We start from the raw sequence: 17,433 nt of genomic DNA on the forward strand, positions 1-17,433 counted from the left end.
GAAACCACGAATTTAAATGTTCAACGAATTGCAAATTTGCTGTATGATTAAATGGAGAATTTTGGAAAACCACGAAATCAAATATCCACGAAAATGCAAGTTTTCCTCAATCCACGAAAATTGGTACCCACGAAAATAAATGAATCCACAGTATTGTATATGAAATCAATTTAAGAAATGTCACTGTTAATTGCTAAAGGCATGTCTAACATTGATTATGGGAAAGTCAGTAGCTAGCTTAATTGTCTTCTACTTCAAAATTTTTTCATCTACAAGTACGTTGTACACTCCTGTCAATTATAACAGTTACATACATGTATCTATTACATTTTTGTAAATCTTTGTAAAGGATGCTGTCATATTTTCAACTTCATAAATGTAACCTGCTATATAAAAAAAAAACAGAAAATGCTACTAGATTAAAATCTAATTCAAGTACTTAAAGGCCTAGATATGCCAGAAAAATAACTAGTTTCAGAAACAAAAGATATGTCAGAAAATATTTAAATCAGATACAAAAGATATGTCAGAAAAAAATCAGAAGTGTACATGTAACAATAAACAAAAAGTTAAATGTAAAAAAAGCAGTAGTATGAGTGAAGTAGGAAGTTGAGGAAATGGTATGGTATGGGCCGTATCCTGTTAGATACTATACTTATAAACTAGTCATTTATATTGGTACAACTAAAGCCAGGATTACAAATAAATAAGTTATAGTCAGTATTGACAGCAAAATAATAGTCAATATTGACAGCAAAATATATTTTTCATTCTTTCTGAAAAAAAATATAACTAAGTTAAAAAAGGATGTGGGTAAAAATATAACTTAGTTAAAAAAGGATGTACGTGGGTTGTATATAAGTATGAAACATTTCAAAGATACATATTTTGGATGCACTATATGATATAACCATTTATCTTGCAATCAGCCAACTATTGTACAAATAACAGGTTCACAAATAAAGTTTTACTTGTACAAATAAAGTCTCCTGTTACTTCACTTCCATGTTGAGCAAATGGTAATGTGAATATTTCTTTATGGATAACAGTTCATTTTGGGGTTCTCTTCACAATCTGCGTTTAAACTATATATGTGTCATTTTCTTTGAATAATCAGACAACTCTGTGGATTTAAACAACTAAACCTTCAGTTGTAAATTACAGGATAAAAACAATATATGACCTGTATATATAAAAAAGAAGATGTGGTATGATTGCCAGTGAGACAACTCTCCACAAGAGACCAAATGACACAGACATTAACAACTATAGGTCACTGTACGGCCTTCAACAATGAGCAAAGCCCATACCGCACAGTCAGCTATAAAAGGCCCCGAAATGACAATGTAAAACAATTTAAACGAGAAAACTAACGGCCTAATTTATGTACAAATAATGAACGAAACACAAATATGTAGTACATAAGCAAACGACAACCACTGAATTACAGGCTCTTGACTTGGGACAGGCACATACATACAGAATGTGGCGGGTTAAACATGTTAGCGGGATGTACATTTTGTACATTGTTGGAAATAGAATTAATTTGTTCTTGCTACAAAACAGGAGAAAAGCTCGACAAAGTCTGCATATAGCCTATCCAAACTTTGCATGGATTTTTCTAGCATTCCACAGGGTCCGGTATTCGGACCCATTCCCAATGGCAAAAACCCTACATTTTTCCCAATTTTGGGAGCAAAATTCCCAAATGATCTCAAAATTCATTTTCATCTTTATTACTCATGACAGCGATGTTTATTTTGTTCAACCGCTAGCTTTATGTCGAAAATAGCCAACAAGTGATGTGTAAATCCGAGTAAAAACATATCTGATTGACAAAAACAACATCAACAACAATGGCTGACATAAACCAGAAATGTAGACAATTACAATACTGGATCAGTTTCTGGGAACGGATAAGACTAATTCCGGGTTTGCCAATCCAATACAATAAATGAACATAAAAAAATCCAAGCAGGTCACAAAATACAGCTATGAAATATAAACACTAGAATTGAAAACAAAAAGATATATGAACATGATGAAAAAGAAAGAAGAAACAGGAAATATTTTATACAGAAACTCAATTATTTTTAGTTCACAAATTTTCATGTCAAAATCCAATAAAATGTGACATTACTTTTCTTTATCAAAGAAAAGTGTTGATATTAGATGATTTTATAATGTAAACATATAACTACAGATCCAAGAGGTAATTTCTTCTCAATTTTGAAGGGCCAGTAAAAATCTGGAAGAGCAAGTGAATTTCAAAAAGTGTTATCCTGCTTGGCCTGTAAAAATCATCTTACATGTATATATATCCCTGAATTATTTATTATATTTTAACCATGTTAACTGTAACTGTCTTTGAAGATAAAAAAAGGCGATAAATTTTAATCACATGTGTGCTTTAAGAACTCATCATTTTGATACTGAAATAATCTTGAGTGCCTTGTTGTGAAGTTTAAAAACAAAAAGAACAGAAAATGAAATTATAAATTGCAATCATGTAGTTTCTTACTTTATTTTCACAAAAAAGTTTCATTTTTAATGAACTAAACACACTAAAACTCACATCTGGTATATTTGTTGTTTTCACAATTTCACTGAAAATCGCGTAAAAAAATTCCCAAAACTGGCCAGGGTCCTTTTTCCCAAAATACCCAGAAAAACCACTGCTTTGTACTATGTTGAACAGTTAAATTTGTGGTTTATCTTTACCCACGAAATCCTTGAAAATTGATATCCCTCAAATAAAAATGAATCCATTGTACATGTACATAATTTTGTAGAAAGTCACCGAAAAGGTCGGGACAGACACAAGAGTATATTTTTATGCATATTTTATATCACTTAAGTATGACTTAATTTGTTTTGTAGGCCTTTTTTTTCATATTTCAATACTTTTTTTTTTGTAATAAACAGATAAATAAACTAAATAATATCCTTGTTAGGGATTAAATATCTACGTATAAATTTTAAATGATGAAGGCAAAACTCTTATGATGTTGTATAGGTTATTTACCGGTGATTTTTTAAATGACTAAAAATCTTAGTTATATAATTTGCAAAGTGATACTCTGTTATGTCTGTATATTCAAATATGAATTGGATAAATATTGGAAAAGTATCAATGTTTCAGTTAAGGTAAAAAAATAAATAGAAGAATAAGTGTTTCAAGTGCATTGTACAAGAACAGCCTTATTACATGTATGTGTGCTAGTGAGCCTAATGTTTTGTCTTGTATGAAACTAAAAAAAAAATACATGTATCAAATATAAAAATAAGAAGATGTGGTATGATTGCCAATGTGACAACTCTCCACCAGAGACCAAATGACATAGAAGTTAACAACTATAGGTCACCTTTCTGCTTTCAACAATGAGCAAATCCTATACAAAAAAAACTTATCAAATACTATTTCCAAACTTTATTCACAAATATATATCATGTATATAAAAAAGTACATTCTATAGTTGAAGTTAGTTGCTGTCTGCCTTATTTGTTTTTCATTTGTTGGTTTTTAGCATGATTTAAGCTGTTGGTTTTCTCTTTGGAATTGTTTCTCATTTTCACATGTTGTCATGCTGGGCATTTTATAGCTTACATGGTACATGGTACTACACAGTATATGGGTTTGTTCATTGTTGAAGCCATTCAGTGCCCTTTAGTTGTTTACACCCCTTTTCTTTGGACTATGGTTGATAGCAGTCTCATTGGCAATCATACCTCATATTGTCCACTAAATGTTTACATCCCTTTTCTGTGGACTATGGCGGATAGCTGTCTCATTGGCAATCATACCACATATTGTCCATTAAATGTAAACAAACTAGCTTGATTTTCATTTCACCTCACAATTTCTTCAAATTAAGTTTTGAAAGATTGTAATTAACAGAAGATGAGATGAGAGAATATTGTCTGTTTGCCAAGTTATTAGAAACATGTTCACAGTTCTATTTCCATCTGTTTCCATTATAACATGCATGGTTGTAGTAATGTAGCACAGGTATTGTTGATATATAGTCTGGCAGGTTCTAAAAGAAATTTCAGGTGCAAATCGTCGTTTGAATATCTGGTTTATCTTAGATCTATTTTAGTTATAAAGCAGTGGAGGAGTAATTATATGAAGAAACAATTCTCTCTTGAGTTGTAAAGAAACAATTCTCTCTCGAGTTGTAAAGTGCATTTTAACATTGATTTGTTAGTTATACAATATGTATAAAGTAAATAATGACTTCAGTTTTTCTGTGCTTTTAATTATTGGGAACAAATTCAGAAGTCAACAGAGTCAAAGGAATAAGGAATTAATTGAAATTTATTTTTTTATGTTCATATACAAATGTACTGGTACTCAAGTTAAGTTTCTGCAGTAGCTACAGTGTAGAGTATAAAAACTAAAAAATAACCCACATAGATATGGTCTTGCATTTGGTCAAAGTTTTCATTTCAGTAATAGCTGTTTTAAAAAATTGATACATGAAATTAGGCTAACATCTAACAAATTACAAGAAAACATGTTTGAATATTTCTTCCCTTTCTTATTTGTTTTAAGATAGAGATTTCTGAGTGTTATCCACATCAAAAAGACAGATGTGTTACAATTTTATAATTAGGTGTAAAGATAAGGGCTTACTTTGCTTTATCCAGGTTTTTTTGTCTTCCTTGTGTTAATCTACATGTACACATGTAATACATTTGTAATAACACATGTTAATCAGTTGATTTTGATCAATGAAAATGATCTTAGAATTTCCTTCCTACATATATAGTCTTAAGATTTTAAGATTGATTTATGACTAATTGTCCTTTTTCAGTTTTTAAAATGGAATTGAACAAGTGCCCCCATTAATTGACCATTTATAATACCCATTACTATATATGGATCTTGACAATTCCTCTTTTTGTTGTCCAGAAACAGGAAAAAACTGGATTCTGGAAATGGTTTGCACTTTCAGACAGAAGGAATTTCTGTTTTTCAGTGCATGGTGCCTAAGGAATTCAAACATAAACATCTGGAACATAAAATTAAATATAAAAACAACTGAAACTTAAATATGTATTTCATACAAAACATATAAGTTGCAATGTAGCGGTACGAAATTTTTGTACAATGTACTGTTGGTCAGTTGTGTGTTATATTATTACCTCGTAATTCATGAATCTTTAAGTTGTGTTTAATGAAATTTTAAGCATGTTATTATTTGATAATTTTTGTCAGATTTTATAGATTTCCCATATTAAAGTGTGAAATGAAAAAAAAGTAAATAAAGAATGAAAAAAATTGTGGATTCTTTTTATTTTACATGTTTTTGTTAATTTCTTTTATTGTTTGTTTTTTTGTTGTTGCTTTTATTACTATGGTATATTGAATATCATGGAAATAATTAGAAATTCACTGTTCAAATAAAATCATTTTCTGTTTGCGAAAAGTGAAAGTACTTTCATTTCATGTTGGGAAGGTACTTTCATTTCCTTTCATTTCATGTTGGGAATGTACTTTCATTTCATGTTGGGAACGTACTTTCATTTCATGTTGGTAATGTACTTTCATTTCATGTTGGTAACATACTTTCATTTCATGTTGGTAACATACTTTCATTTCATGTTGGTAATGTAAGTTTTAGTAAGAACTTCAGCAGTTTTAAATATTTTTAGATTCTATTTGTGTCATCAAAACAGTATGTTATAATTACTTCCCACCTACCATTAGAAATTGAAGAAATGAAAATTTCCTGTCGTTAATTGAAATTTCAAAGTTCGCTATACAGTTAACTTGAACATGATTCATGTATATATATGTGTAAAAACACTGTCAGATATTATAATTTCTCCATACAGAAGTGTATTTTTGATATAAGGATTTAAGGAGACTATAAAGTATTTTTATTATATTGAAATAAGGAGATGAGGGATGATTGCCAATGAGACAACTATCCACCAAAGTTCAAATGAAGGGGATGTAAGCAATTATAGGCAACCGTACGGCCTTCAACAATGAGAAAAACCCATACCGTATAGTCGGCTATAAAAGGCCCCGACATGAAAATTATGAAACAATTCGATTGAGAAAACTAACGGCCTAATTTATAACAAAACAATTAAGGAAAAACAAATATGACAGACATGAACCAACGACAACCACTGAACTACAGGCTCCTGACTTTGGAGTTGGGACAGGCACATAAAGAATGTGGCGGGGTTAAACATGTTTGTGAGCGCTCAACCCTCCCCTAACCTGGGACAGTGGTGTAACAGCACAACATAAGAACAAACTATATATATATATATTTTGTCCTTTTGATAACATTGTAAAGCAAGGAGACTAATATAGAGTATTTTTTTTAAGGTCATCCCTAGATTCAGCTGAACAAGACATAGAACATCTGGAGGCAAAGTTAGAGAGAGTAAGATATATAAATGTATAGACCATAGACTAGAAAAACAATATTTTTAATGCTTGGTAGTTTATAGCTATTTTTTGTTTACTTTGCAATACCCTCCATATAAACAGTTGCATTTATTCAACTGTATTAGAGAAGTTATACAATATAATGTACGATGTTTATTGATTTATTGTCAACTGTATTAGAGAAGTTATATACAATATAATGTACGATGCTTATTAATTTGTTGTCTAGTTTTATTCAGCAATCTTCTTTGATACATATGGACAATTTTATAGATATCAATCAGAAATAATTTAAGACATACATGTATAGCCTTTATTTTGACTTTAACATTACGTATGAAAATAAAAAGATGTAGTATGATTGTCAATGAGATAACTATCCACCAGAGTTGAAAGGCCAAGGATGTTAAATACAGATCACCATAGACCATCCTTTATATTTACTATATATAGAAACAAAGCAGCCAGAGGTACATGACAAATATCAATGAGACAGCTGTAGCTACACTATTGTTTTTACTCAACATACAATACCTACATTATATGCCCGGCCTTCAATAGTATTATGTTTTGTGTGACTCGTATCAACTTCAAATTTTTGGTTTGAAGTAGTTTGTGGTTATATCTACTTTCATGTTTTCACTGTTTAATTTGTATGGCAAAATAGGGTTTTGACCTAGATTTCACGGTTCACTGAACATGATAATATAATTGCAAGCTTAGCATGGTGTGATCTATGGACACATATTCTTGTTGATTATAATGTTATTATACAAGGCTTTTCATTTTTACATGCTATACCTATACATTTTATTTTATAGTTAGTAAAAGTATGCAACATTATGATAGAGACGGGAAAGACATTCAAAAAAGCTAGCAGGTATGTTTTCAGTTTATACTGGGCTGTACTCAAGGAAAGGGTGTGGTACAAGGGATGGAATTGACATTAAAGAAAATTACCAGTATAAAAATAAGGAGCTATTGTATGATTGCCAATGAGAAACCTATTCACCAATGAAAAAGGATGTGAACAACTGCAGGTCATTGTACCGGTTTTAAAAATGGGAAAAACCCTACTGTATAGTCAGATATATAAAATTCCAAAGACAAAAAAATGTGAAATAATTCAAAAGTGAAAAAAAATTAACAGCTTAAGATTTAAGGTATGATTATTGATGATTGCAAATGCATTTTCTGGTTTCATTAATTGACCCCTTGACCTCCCATGATCTGCCACTTGGTAGTTGTCTTTCAAACAAGCCATGCATAACATATTTGCAAGTAAATGACAGTGTGTCCAATACAAAATTTTATAATTTTAAATTTGTGTTGTAATATGTGTCATTTTAATGTAAGCAGTATAAGTTTTTATTTTAAATTTTAGTGATTTTATAGTTGGTGTCAGGGACTTAGCATCCTATTTCAAAACAGACGACTTGCTAAATGTAAGTATACATTACTGAAACATACTAATAAATTGGTCAATAAAACATATTAAATTAATAACTTGATATACAGAAATCAGAAAAGAAGATGTGTTATAAAAAAAACCAATAAATTACCAACAACCATGTGTATGCCAACAAGCTAAAAAGACCAACGAAAACCCAACAAACTTTAGATATGACAATTTCATCTTCCCTCTGCTCCAATATTGTTAATTGTCCTTACATATGCAGCTTAGAAAAATTCTTTATCCTTTGCAACTTGAAGCTGTTATTCCTTTGAAATAGAGAATTTCCAAAGAGAAGCATATTTTAAGCCCGCTAATACGTGTGATTTTATATCATTTCCTTTATCAGAAAAACACTGATTTCTGTCGTCATTTAAATGTTAATGATCAAACTGGATCCCTTCCACCTTGAACTGAAAAATAATTGTACCTGCTTGACATTTAAATGTTAATGAGTAAACTGGATCCCTTCCACCTTGAACTGACAAACCATTGTACCTGCTTGACATTTAAATGTTATTGAGCAAACTGGATCCCTTCCACCTTGAACTGACAAATCATTGTACCTGCTTGACATTTAAATGTTAATGAGCAAACTGGATCCCTTCCACCTTGAACTGACAAATAATTGTACCTGCTTGACATAAAAATGTTAATGAGCAAACTGGATCCCTTCCACCTTGAACTGACAAATAATTGTACCTGCTTGACATTTAAATGTTAATGAACAAACTGGATCCCTTCCACCTTGAACTTACAAATCATTGTACCTGCTTGACATTTAAATGTTAATGAGAAAACTGGATCCCTTCCACCTTGAACTGACAAATCATTGTACCTGCTTGACATTTAAATGTTAATGAGCAAACTGGATCCCTTCCACCTTGAACTGACAAATCATTGTACCTGCTTGACATTTAAATGTTAATGAGCAAACTAGATCCCTTCCACCTTGAACTGACAAATCATTGTACCTGCTTGACATTTAAATGTTAATGAGCAAACTAGATCCCTTCCACCTTGAACTGACAAATCATTGTACCTGCTTGACATTTAAATGTTAATGAGCAAACTAGATCCCTTCCACCTTGAACTGACAAATCATTGTACCTGCTTGACATTTAAATGTTAATGAGCAAACTGGATCCCTTCCACCTTGAACTGACAAATCATTGTACCTGCTTGACATTCAAATGTTAATGAGCAAACTGGATCCCTTCCACCTTGAACTGACAAATCATTGTACCTGCTTGACATTCAAATGTTAATGAGTAAACTGGATCCCTTCCACCTTGAACTGACAAATCATTGTACCTGCTTGACATTTAAATGTTAATGAGTAAACTGGATCCCTTCCACCTTGAACTGACAAATCATTGTACCTGCTTGACATTTAATTGTTAATGAGTAAACTGGATCCCTTCCACCTTGAACTGACAAATCATTGTACCTGCTTGACATTCAAATGTTAATGAGCAAACTGGATCCCTTCCACCTTGAACTGACAAATCATTGAACCTGCTTGACATTCAAATGTTAATGAGTAAACTGGATCCCTTCCACCTTGAAATGACAAATCATTGTACCTGCTTGACATTTAAATGTTAATGAGTAAACTGGATCCCTTCCACCTTGAACTGACAAATCATTGTACCTGCTTGACATTTAATTGTTAATGAGTAAACTGGATCCCTTCCACCTTGAACTGACAAATCATTGTACCTGCTTGACATTTAAAAGTTAATTAGCAAACTGGATCCCTTCCACCTTGAACTGACAAATCATTTTACCTGCTTGACTTTAAAATGTTAATGAGTAAACTGGATCCCTTCCACCTTGAACTGACAAATCATCGTACCTGCTTGACATTTTCAAGCATCTGTCTGTATTCTTGTGTACAATTTATTCAAATTATTCAACCCTAGCTACAGAAATGAGTTATTTTATTATATATCAAATTTATGTAGGCTGCGATATGGAAAATTATCCCAACTGAAATATTCATCCCCTTGCTCAGTGTACTGAAATAGATTTTATACCCAACAAACGCACAAATGACATAAAATAACTTCACTTAATACTATAAATACTTTGATTGAAATATATCAATAGGAATCAAGCATAATCAACTTTGTATATTGTAATTAATTGTAATATATATATGACCTCTATATGACCTTCAGGACGACACTAAAGTATCAGTAAGTACTGACCCATCTGATGGCATTTTGTTGTTGTTTGGTTCACTTATTATAGTATTCTCACAATTATATAAGGCATGATGATTTATTAAGACCTACTTTGAGATATGTTTTTATTTTCCTTCATGACCTTTGAGGGATATTGTATATGTAGGGAAACAGTTATATTTTTCATGTCAACTTTAAAAAGTCTCATTGTAAATTTCAAATAATTTTATTGAATAAAAGCAAAATTATCTTGATAAACTTTTTGTTTTAATAATGTTTTTTTTTTTAGAAAGTTTCTAATGAGCTTTTACAAATTGTAAAAATGTATGTTTTAATATAAATATGAATTGTTGCACTGTAATTCAGGATTCCCAATTTTATCTTTCCATTACTTGTTAATTATCTGGATAACTTGCTATCATAGTTAATACAAGAGCTCTCTCTCTAACATGTCTAATCAAAAATAAAAATAAAAACAGCATGTCAAACTGAAAATCTTGTTTGTTTAAATTCATGACTTTCATGCAAATTAAGTTTATTTCAAGGGACTGTGTTACTGAACTTCATTTATATGAAAGGTTTTTACTTATCAATAAGTCCGAGACTTTGGACCTGTAAAATAACAACAAAATTTGCATTACTGAACAAAATTATTGTGGTACAGACACACCCTTTAAGGTCTGTCACAAACACACCAATGGTTCCATGATATAGTCATAGAATTAAACTATAAAATTAATTTATTTTCTCAATATAAATGATATTCTAGATTTTGATATCAAGCTATCATAATTCTGATGTACACGAAGTAGTGATGTGAAAATACATGTAATATATTCTAATCTACATATGCTTAAAGTTCTACATGTTTTTACACCATACAAATTTAATTTGCCTTGCCAAATTATGCCTTTAATGGGAATTAACAATTTTATTTCATTTGCATCCATAAACCTTAAATACATTGATTTCATTTCCCCCCTTTTTTTGGGGAAACATTCCTAAAAAAGGGGGGAACAGTTTGAATAGATTTATTATGCATTATTATCGTGGTGTTGACCTTTGAATCTCTTATTTTTTTGCATGTTGGAAGTGAACTTTGATAATAATAAACCTTAGAACTTGTGACTAAAGCAAGGATATTTTTATACAGAATAATAAATTTGTATGAAAGCATGACAGTCACACTTTTCTTTTGACACCGTGCATGCATGGAAAAACCCCAAATTTCGTACTTTCTTGTACTAGTTATAATTGGCCTTTCAGTGACTTAAAAACTTTTCAACCAAAACAAAGTTATATCATAGCAGATTATATTTATTGAATTAATTTCCATACACCATATATAGTATGTGCTGTTAAGGGGTTTATTTTTTGAGGAGTTTAATTAAATTTCAGTTCCTGAGGTTTCATATTCACGTTTTTCTTGTCTCATTTTCCAATCTACTTTAAATATCAAATTTATGCAAGGGGATATTTTCAGGATGTTATGTAAATCCAGAAATGCAAGAGAAAAAAACCTTAGCAAAACAAATCCTTCTTTACAGTAGTGAGATACCTCTTAATTTGCTGCACTTAATTTTGTTCTTAGATTTAGAAAAGTTTTTCAAATTCACCTATTTAAATTGTTAATTTGAGTAATTGGTAAAAAAATTGTAAAAAGTTTATACCTACCTTAATTAATAAGTAAATTTGTGCGCTGTGGAATTTTCATAATTTGATACTGTAACTTTGTGTTGGTAATATATGTAAGTTGTATTATCGCTATTTTACGAATTTTTCCTTTGATCTTGCTGACTGATAATTTCCATTCTCAGCGGAGTCGAGTGATATGAAAACGGAGTCGAGTGATACGAAAATTATCGCTAGAAACTAAGGGAACACGTGCCGTTGTCAAGGAAATTAACAACGTCTTCATAGGTAAAATAGCGATAAACAGATTATCATTGGTCATCTCAACTCGATTGCTTTTCTTGCTTTCGCCTTACCGGCTCAAGCGAGAAAATCAATCTCGTTGAGATAACCAACGATAATCTATTATTATAATCAGTAAACTAATGTTACAGAATGGTATATTTATATTTCACAGAACTGTTTGTCTAAGTTTGCACATGAAATGACGGAGATGCTGAAATACTTCACAGTAAGTATTTTATTGTGAATAAAACTAAAAGAGACATTCAGTGCTGTGGCTAAAGTGACACACATAAAACCTTATTAGTTATTTTCTGTGATGATAAAATCATGTTTCCAGGGTTCAATTAAAGTGAATATGTGATCTTTTGAATGCCATGTCAAAGCCAGATTATAGACTGATTTAATTATATTCTGGTTAAGCTACATGTATAAAATGTTTTAAAGAAATTTCATCCAATATACCCATAAAAAAACCTTTAAAATCATGTACAGTTAATTTCATTCTGTTTTCCTTCTTTAATAGTTCCTGTTATTTAAACAGTGTTGTTTATATTCCTTGGCAAAATTGCTATTGAAATCCCCAAATTGTAAAAATGGCCTTGCATTGAAATTATCTGACTAAAAATAAATGGATGGTAATTTTTGAGAAAATAATAGTAAATTGGTTGTTATGCGCAATAAAAAAAAGGCAATTATTTTGTTTTTTAATACAATCAAAAGCCTGTGATTTGAAATATATGAATAAAAGGAGATGTGGGGGATACTTCAATGAGACAGCAACCCAATGACAAAAATAACCAAGTATAATGTCACCTAAAGGGCAGCACAGTCTTTAACTATAGATGCTTTTCCAATTTTATACACAAGGGGAGACAACCATATGTATAATAGAAACTTACTATACAAACATATACACAATATTATATAATTTTGCTTTTTACATATCTATGGTAGTTGTTTCTATTGAATGGATAAACACATATTTGTTTTGTAAGATTTCTGTTTTTTAAAATGTGTACTTTTATTTTCATTGTAGATATTGTTAGACCAAGCCAATAGATCTGTTTGTCAGAATATACAGAAATTAATTAAAACGTAAGTTTTAGGATAACTTATGGTTTGGGATCTCTTGTTCCCAGTTTTCAATGCAAATTCAATGGATTAGAGGTTAAAGGTCAATTTGAATATTAAAGGGTTGACTTATCTTTAAAGAATGAAATGTAGAAGCAACATGGCTGCTGGAGTTTTAAATAAAAGTAATATACAAAGTAGTACAGATACTAAGGTAAAACATCTATGGAGTACTGTGCATTTTTCACACTTTTATTAAGTTGCACTTCCCTCTACACAAATTGACGGAAATCAACCAGTTGTCATAGACTTCTTGGCCCCAATATGTACCTTGTACTTTAAGTATCATAGAAACAAAATTTTATGGCTGTTTCTCATCTAGATAGTTGCTGGAAGGTCTTCAACTTACAGCAAGCTACATGGATGTTAAAATCAAAAAAAGAGATTTGCAAAACTTATATTATTCCTGTTTAGATTACCATCCATTTATTGAAAAGGAAAACTGAAACTACAGGTTACAAAATACTTCCCCTTATTTTTAACAAAATTAATTCTCCTAAAATAGCACATTTTTGATAATAATGAATTAATTTTGAATAACAAAACCAAAACCAGTTTAAAGTTTATAGTTTATAGTATTATTGAAATAAACAGTTTATTTCTTGTTAAGGAAGTTCACAGATTAAAGGGAAGTTTAGAGATTAAATTGTTTTTTTCACCGTTATACAGATAGATGATAAGCTGTGTATAGATTATCTTGTTTTGTTACAAATATCAGTGTAAATTACATGATGTTTCCATTTATATAAAAAAAAAATGGATTTAAATGTAACTTTGTTATACACAAGGATGAAAATAACTAGTAACTATAATCTTATTTCCATTTAAGATGTTGTTTTAGCGAAGTTACAAAGTCAGGTTTTTATTTTTATAAATTCAGTACATTATGTAGACATTTTGAATTGGAATATTCTGTTCAGGTAAAAAGGGAGGATTGATTGATTGATTGATTGATTGGTGTTTAACACCACTTTCAACGCTATTGTGCTATTTTGTGGCGATGATTTTTTATTGGTGGAAGAAGCTGTAGAGAACCATCAACCTTTGGTAGGAACGCTGACAATCTTAGTCAATTAAGATAGTCGATTGCACCTGCCACATGCTGGATTTGAACTCACAACCTCAGTGTTGTCAGGCTAGTGATACAGTAGTTCGAATACTTAGACCGTCCGGCCATCGAGGCCTCCCTGAAAAGTGAGGTAAAACCTGTTTCATTTTTGATGACTTACAACTTTTATTTTTCCAGTGATATAAAGAAAGTGAAAGATTCCAGAAAGGACTTTGAGAAGATCAGTGATGATTTAGATTCTGCGTTAAATCGTAATTCTAATGTCCCCCGTACAAAAGTACAGGAGTGTGAGGAAGCTAAAAATATACTGACTGCCAAAAGGTCATGTTTTGCTCATGCGTCACTAGACTATGTCTTTCAAGTAAGATTTACTAAGTTTTTAATTTTAGTTTAAATGTATTCTATTTGCAAAAATAGAACAAAAAGGATAAGATACAAGTCAATCAAACTTAAAACATCTTTTCCTTGTATAAACAGTATATTACAATATACGAGCTGCGTCAGATAGAAATTGAACTTATGCAAATAATCATCAATACATATGTGAACCTATTTCGGGTTGATAAAAATTGGAAAGTCTATCACTGTTTGAAAATTGAGTTGTTGTAAGAACCCTACAAAACAGACCAAAATTCATCTTTTATTTCGTATTTGAATGTTCCAAAATCAATCAAAGTCTTATACATGTACATAGATATAAGAAGATGTGGTATGAGTGCCAATGAGACAACTCTCCATCCAAGACACAATTAATAAAAGTAAACCATTATAGGTCAGAGTACAGTCTTCAACACGGAGCCTTAGCTCACACCGCACAGAAAGCTATAAAGGGCCTCAAAAATTACTTGTGTAAAACCATTCAAACGGGAAAACCAACGATCTAATCTATATAAAAAAACGAGAAACACTTATGAACCACATATAATTGCACTTGGACAAGGTCGATTTCTATCCGACACAGCTCATATGTTTGATACAGCATTCAAATATAAACCTACAAAATAAACGTTATAATTTTTAAGGTATACAAATTAAGGAAAAATAGGAAAAACAGATTATAAGAAGTGACGTCCATTATCACTGAACTAGTATACATATTTGTTTAGGGGCCAGCTGAAGGACTCCTCCGGTGCGGGAGTTTCTCGCTGCATTGAAGACCCATTGGTGGCCTTCGGCTGTTGTCTGCTCTATGGTCGGGTTGTTGTCTCTTTGACACATTCCCCACTTCCATTCTCAATTTTATGTGTATGTGTACATGCATGTTAAACATCTGGTATTTTTCATATGCAGATCAAAGTTATTACAATTGAAATCAACCTCTGAAATCACATTTGTTCGTAAACAATTGCCACCAAGTTGTAGATTTTAACTTAAATGTGTTTCATACCAGTCATCAACACACTGCCAATGAGACAGCAAAAAAAATTTAATTGCTTATGATGACACCATTTGCTTTTGACAGTATATCATCATTTACAACTTTTAACATTTTACGATGTCACCATTTTCTGTAACTCTCAGTTTATTTAGTATTTTTACATGGAAAACACCACGAAGCAAAAACAAAAGTTCATATCAGAATTATGAATAAAACATGATAAAACTTAGAAAATATTGAATGTTGCCACCAATTGAAGTAATACAAGCAGATAGTGTAGAATGTAAGACATAGATTCTTACGGATCTTTATTATAAAAATAAGAAGATTTCTTTTGATTGTGAATGAGACAACTCTCCACAAGACCACAGGACGCAGAAGTTAACAACTATAGGTTACAGTACAGCCTTCAACAAAGAGCAAAACCCATACTGCATAGCAAGCTATAAAAGGCCCTAAATGACAAATGCAGAACAATATCTTTTGTCATGGTGATGATATTTCAAAAGAATAAATTTGTTTTTTATCTTTAAGAAAAAAGAGACTTTTCTGTGTGACAGAGAAGACTATGATTAGTTTACATATTTTACAGATAAATGTTCTCCATTCAAAGAAAAGATTTGATGTTTTAGAAACTGTAAGTATAAATTGAGTTATCTCCCATGTTACTAGAAAAACAAAGTTATTGAGGTGGCAGAAACCAGTTATTTTACAATAAATCTTTAGAATTTCATGGATTTATGATTTTATTTTCTTGAAAATTCATTCAAGCTTACATACAAATAAAATGTATGGATTCAAGTAACTAAGATGTGTGCGTGCTTATGTGAATATATAGAAAACCTTTAAATTTGTGTGTCTGTCCAGCATGGATATTTTAAAATTTATAAATGCATTGCAAATAAGGCAAAAAATGTGATGCTCTGATACCAATCTAATCCTTACCTGCAGAATCCTGCTAAAAGCCGACAAGAATTTTAGGCAAAATTCAAGAGATAAATGATATTCAGTGAATTAGAGCCTTGTCCGAACCTATCCTTACCATCAAAATCTCAAGATATTTTTGTTTACATAAAACTGAAGTTTTTCCCCACTTTGATTGGATGCCGTCAAGTGAGGAGACCACAATTTTGACTTGTGATTGGACCCATTTGTGAAGGAAATCCCCAACCTGTGTATGCAACTACTTACTTGTGTAGTACAATAGCCTAGAATTTACATTCATTTATTTTTTCAGTCCACATGATGCAATTATATACCTCAATGCTTAACTATAACCAAATTTCTGCGTGGGACACATGTTCTGGTACACCAGAACTGGTACCTGCCACCTGAGTTATCTCAAATAATTGGATATCTGCTAAACAAATATACCAGCTATAGTAATATTATATCAACACACCAAACTCTATTCTATATGTTCAATATAAATTATATTGTGTTTATGACTGTCAGATTTAAAAATATATAAGCAAATCGGATAGGAATATATATGAAAATTATGTCAAAACCTTGCACAATTGAATATTTTCAATGTTTTTCTGACAGGAAATGGACCCAGAAGTGACCCAATTATAATCATTCAGACAAGAATTTTTTTTTTTCCTTAAATAAAAAATGAACTATTTCTAAATAATTTGTTGTCTTTATTCATTGTCTCTTTTGTAATGTGAATTAGATGCTCTCATAGTTCTTATGGTTTAAATTTGTTAGATAAAATGAGAGAGAAAATGTCATCTAGTCTTAGGCAAATTAATATTTCTTTTTTTATATTGTGAAAAAATCATAAATAGTCATTCAGTTTTCAAACTGTTTACTCTTGGAGATTATCATTGTTATGAAACCTATAAGTGCACCTCATATTTAATCTGAAGAATGTTTGTT

General features: G+C 30.9%; 1 protein-coding gene across 2 annotated transcripts in view; it reads left to right on the forward strand.

The window, feature by feature from the left end:
• The window catches only part of LOC127719372 (arf-GAP with coiled-coil, ANK repeat and PH domain-containing protein 2-like), a 97,754-nt gene that overhangs the window by 5,433 nt on the left and 74,888 nt on the right, over positions 1–17,433 (forward strand). The window contains exons 2-9 of one of the 2 annotated variants that reach the window (XM_052225474.1): positions 6,350–6,407; positions 7,234–7,292; positions 7,797–7,857; positions 10,049–10,066; positions 12,144–12,197; positions 13,008–13,066; positions 14,349–14,532; positions 16,142–16,186. In XM_052225474.1, the coding sequence (XP_052081434.1) occupies positions 6,350–6,407; positions 7,234–7,292; positions 7,797–7,857; positions 10,049–10,066; positions 12,144–12,197; positions 13,008–13,066; positions 14,349–14,532; positions 16,142–16,186 (538 nt within the window). Of the gene's footprint in view, positions 1–5,537; positions 5,617–6,349; positions 6,408–7,233; positions 7,293–7,796; positions 7,858–10,048; positions 10,067–12,143; positions 12,198–13,007; positions 13,067–14,348; positions 14,533–16,141; positions 16,187–17,433 lie in introns of those variants that run through there. The other variant, XM_052225473.1, reaches the window with a different exon arrangement.

The sequence above is a fragment of the Mytilus californianus genome, unplaced genomic scaffold (assembly GCF_021869535.1).
Source record: "Mytilus californianus isolate M0D057914Y unplaced genomic scaffold, xbMytCali1.0.p SCAF_11, whole genome shotgun sequence".
Taxonomy (NCBI): Eukaryota; Metazoa; Mollusca; class Bivalvia; order Mytilida; family Mytilidae; genus Mytilus; species Mytilus californianus.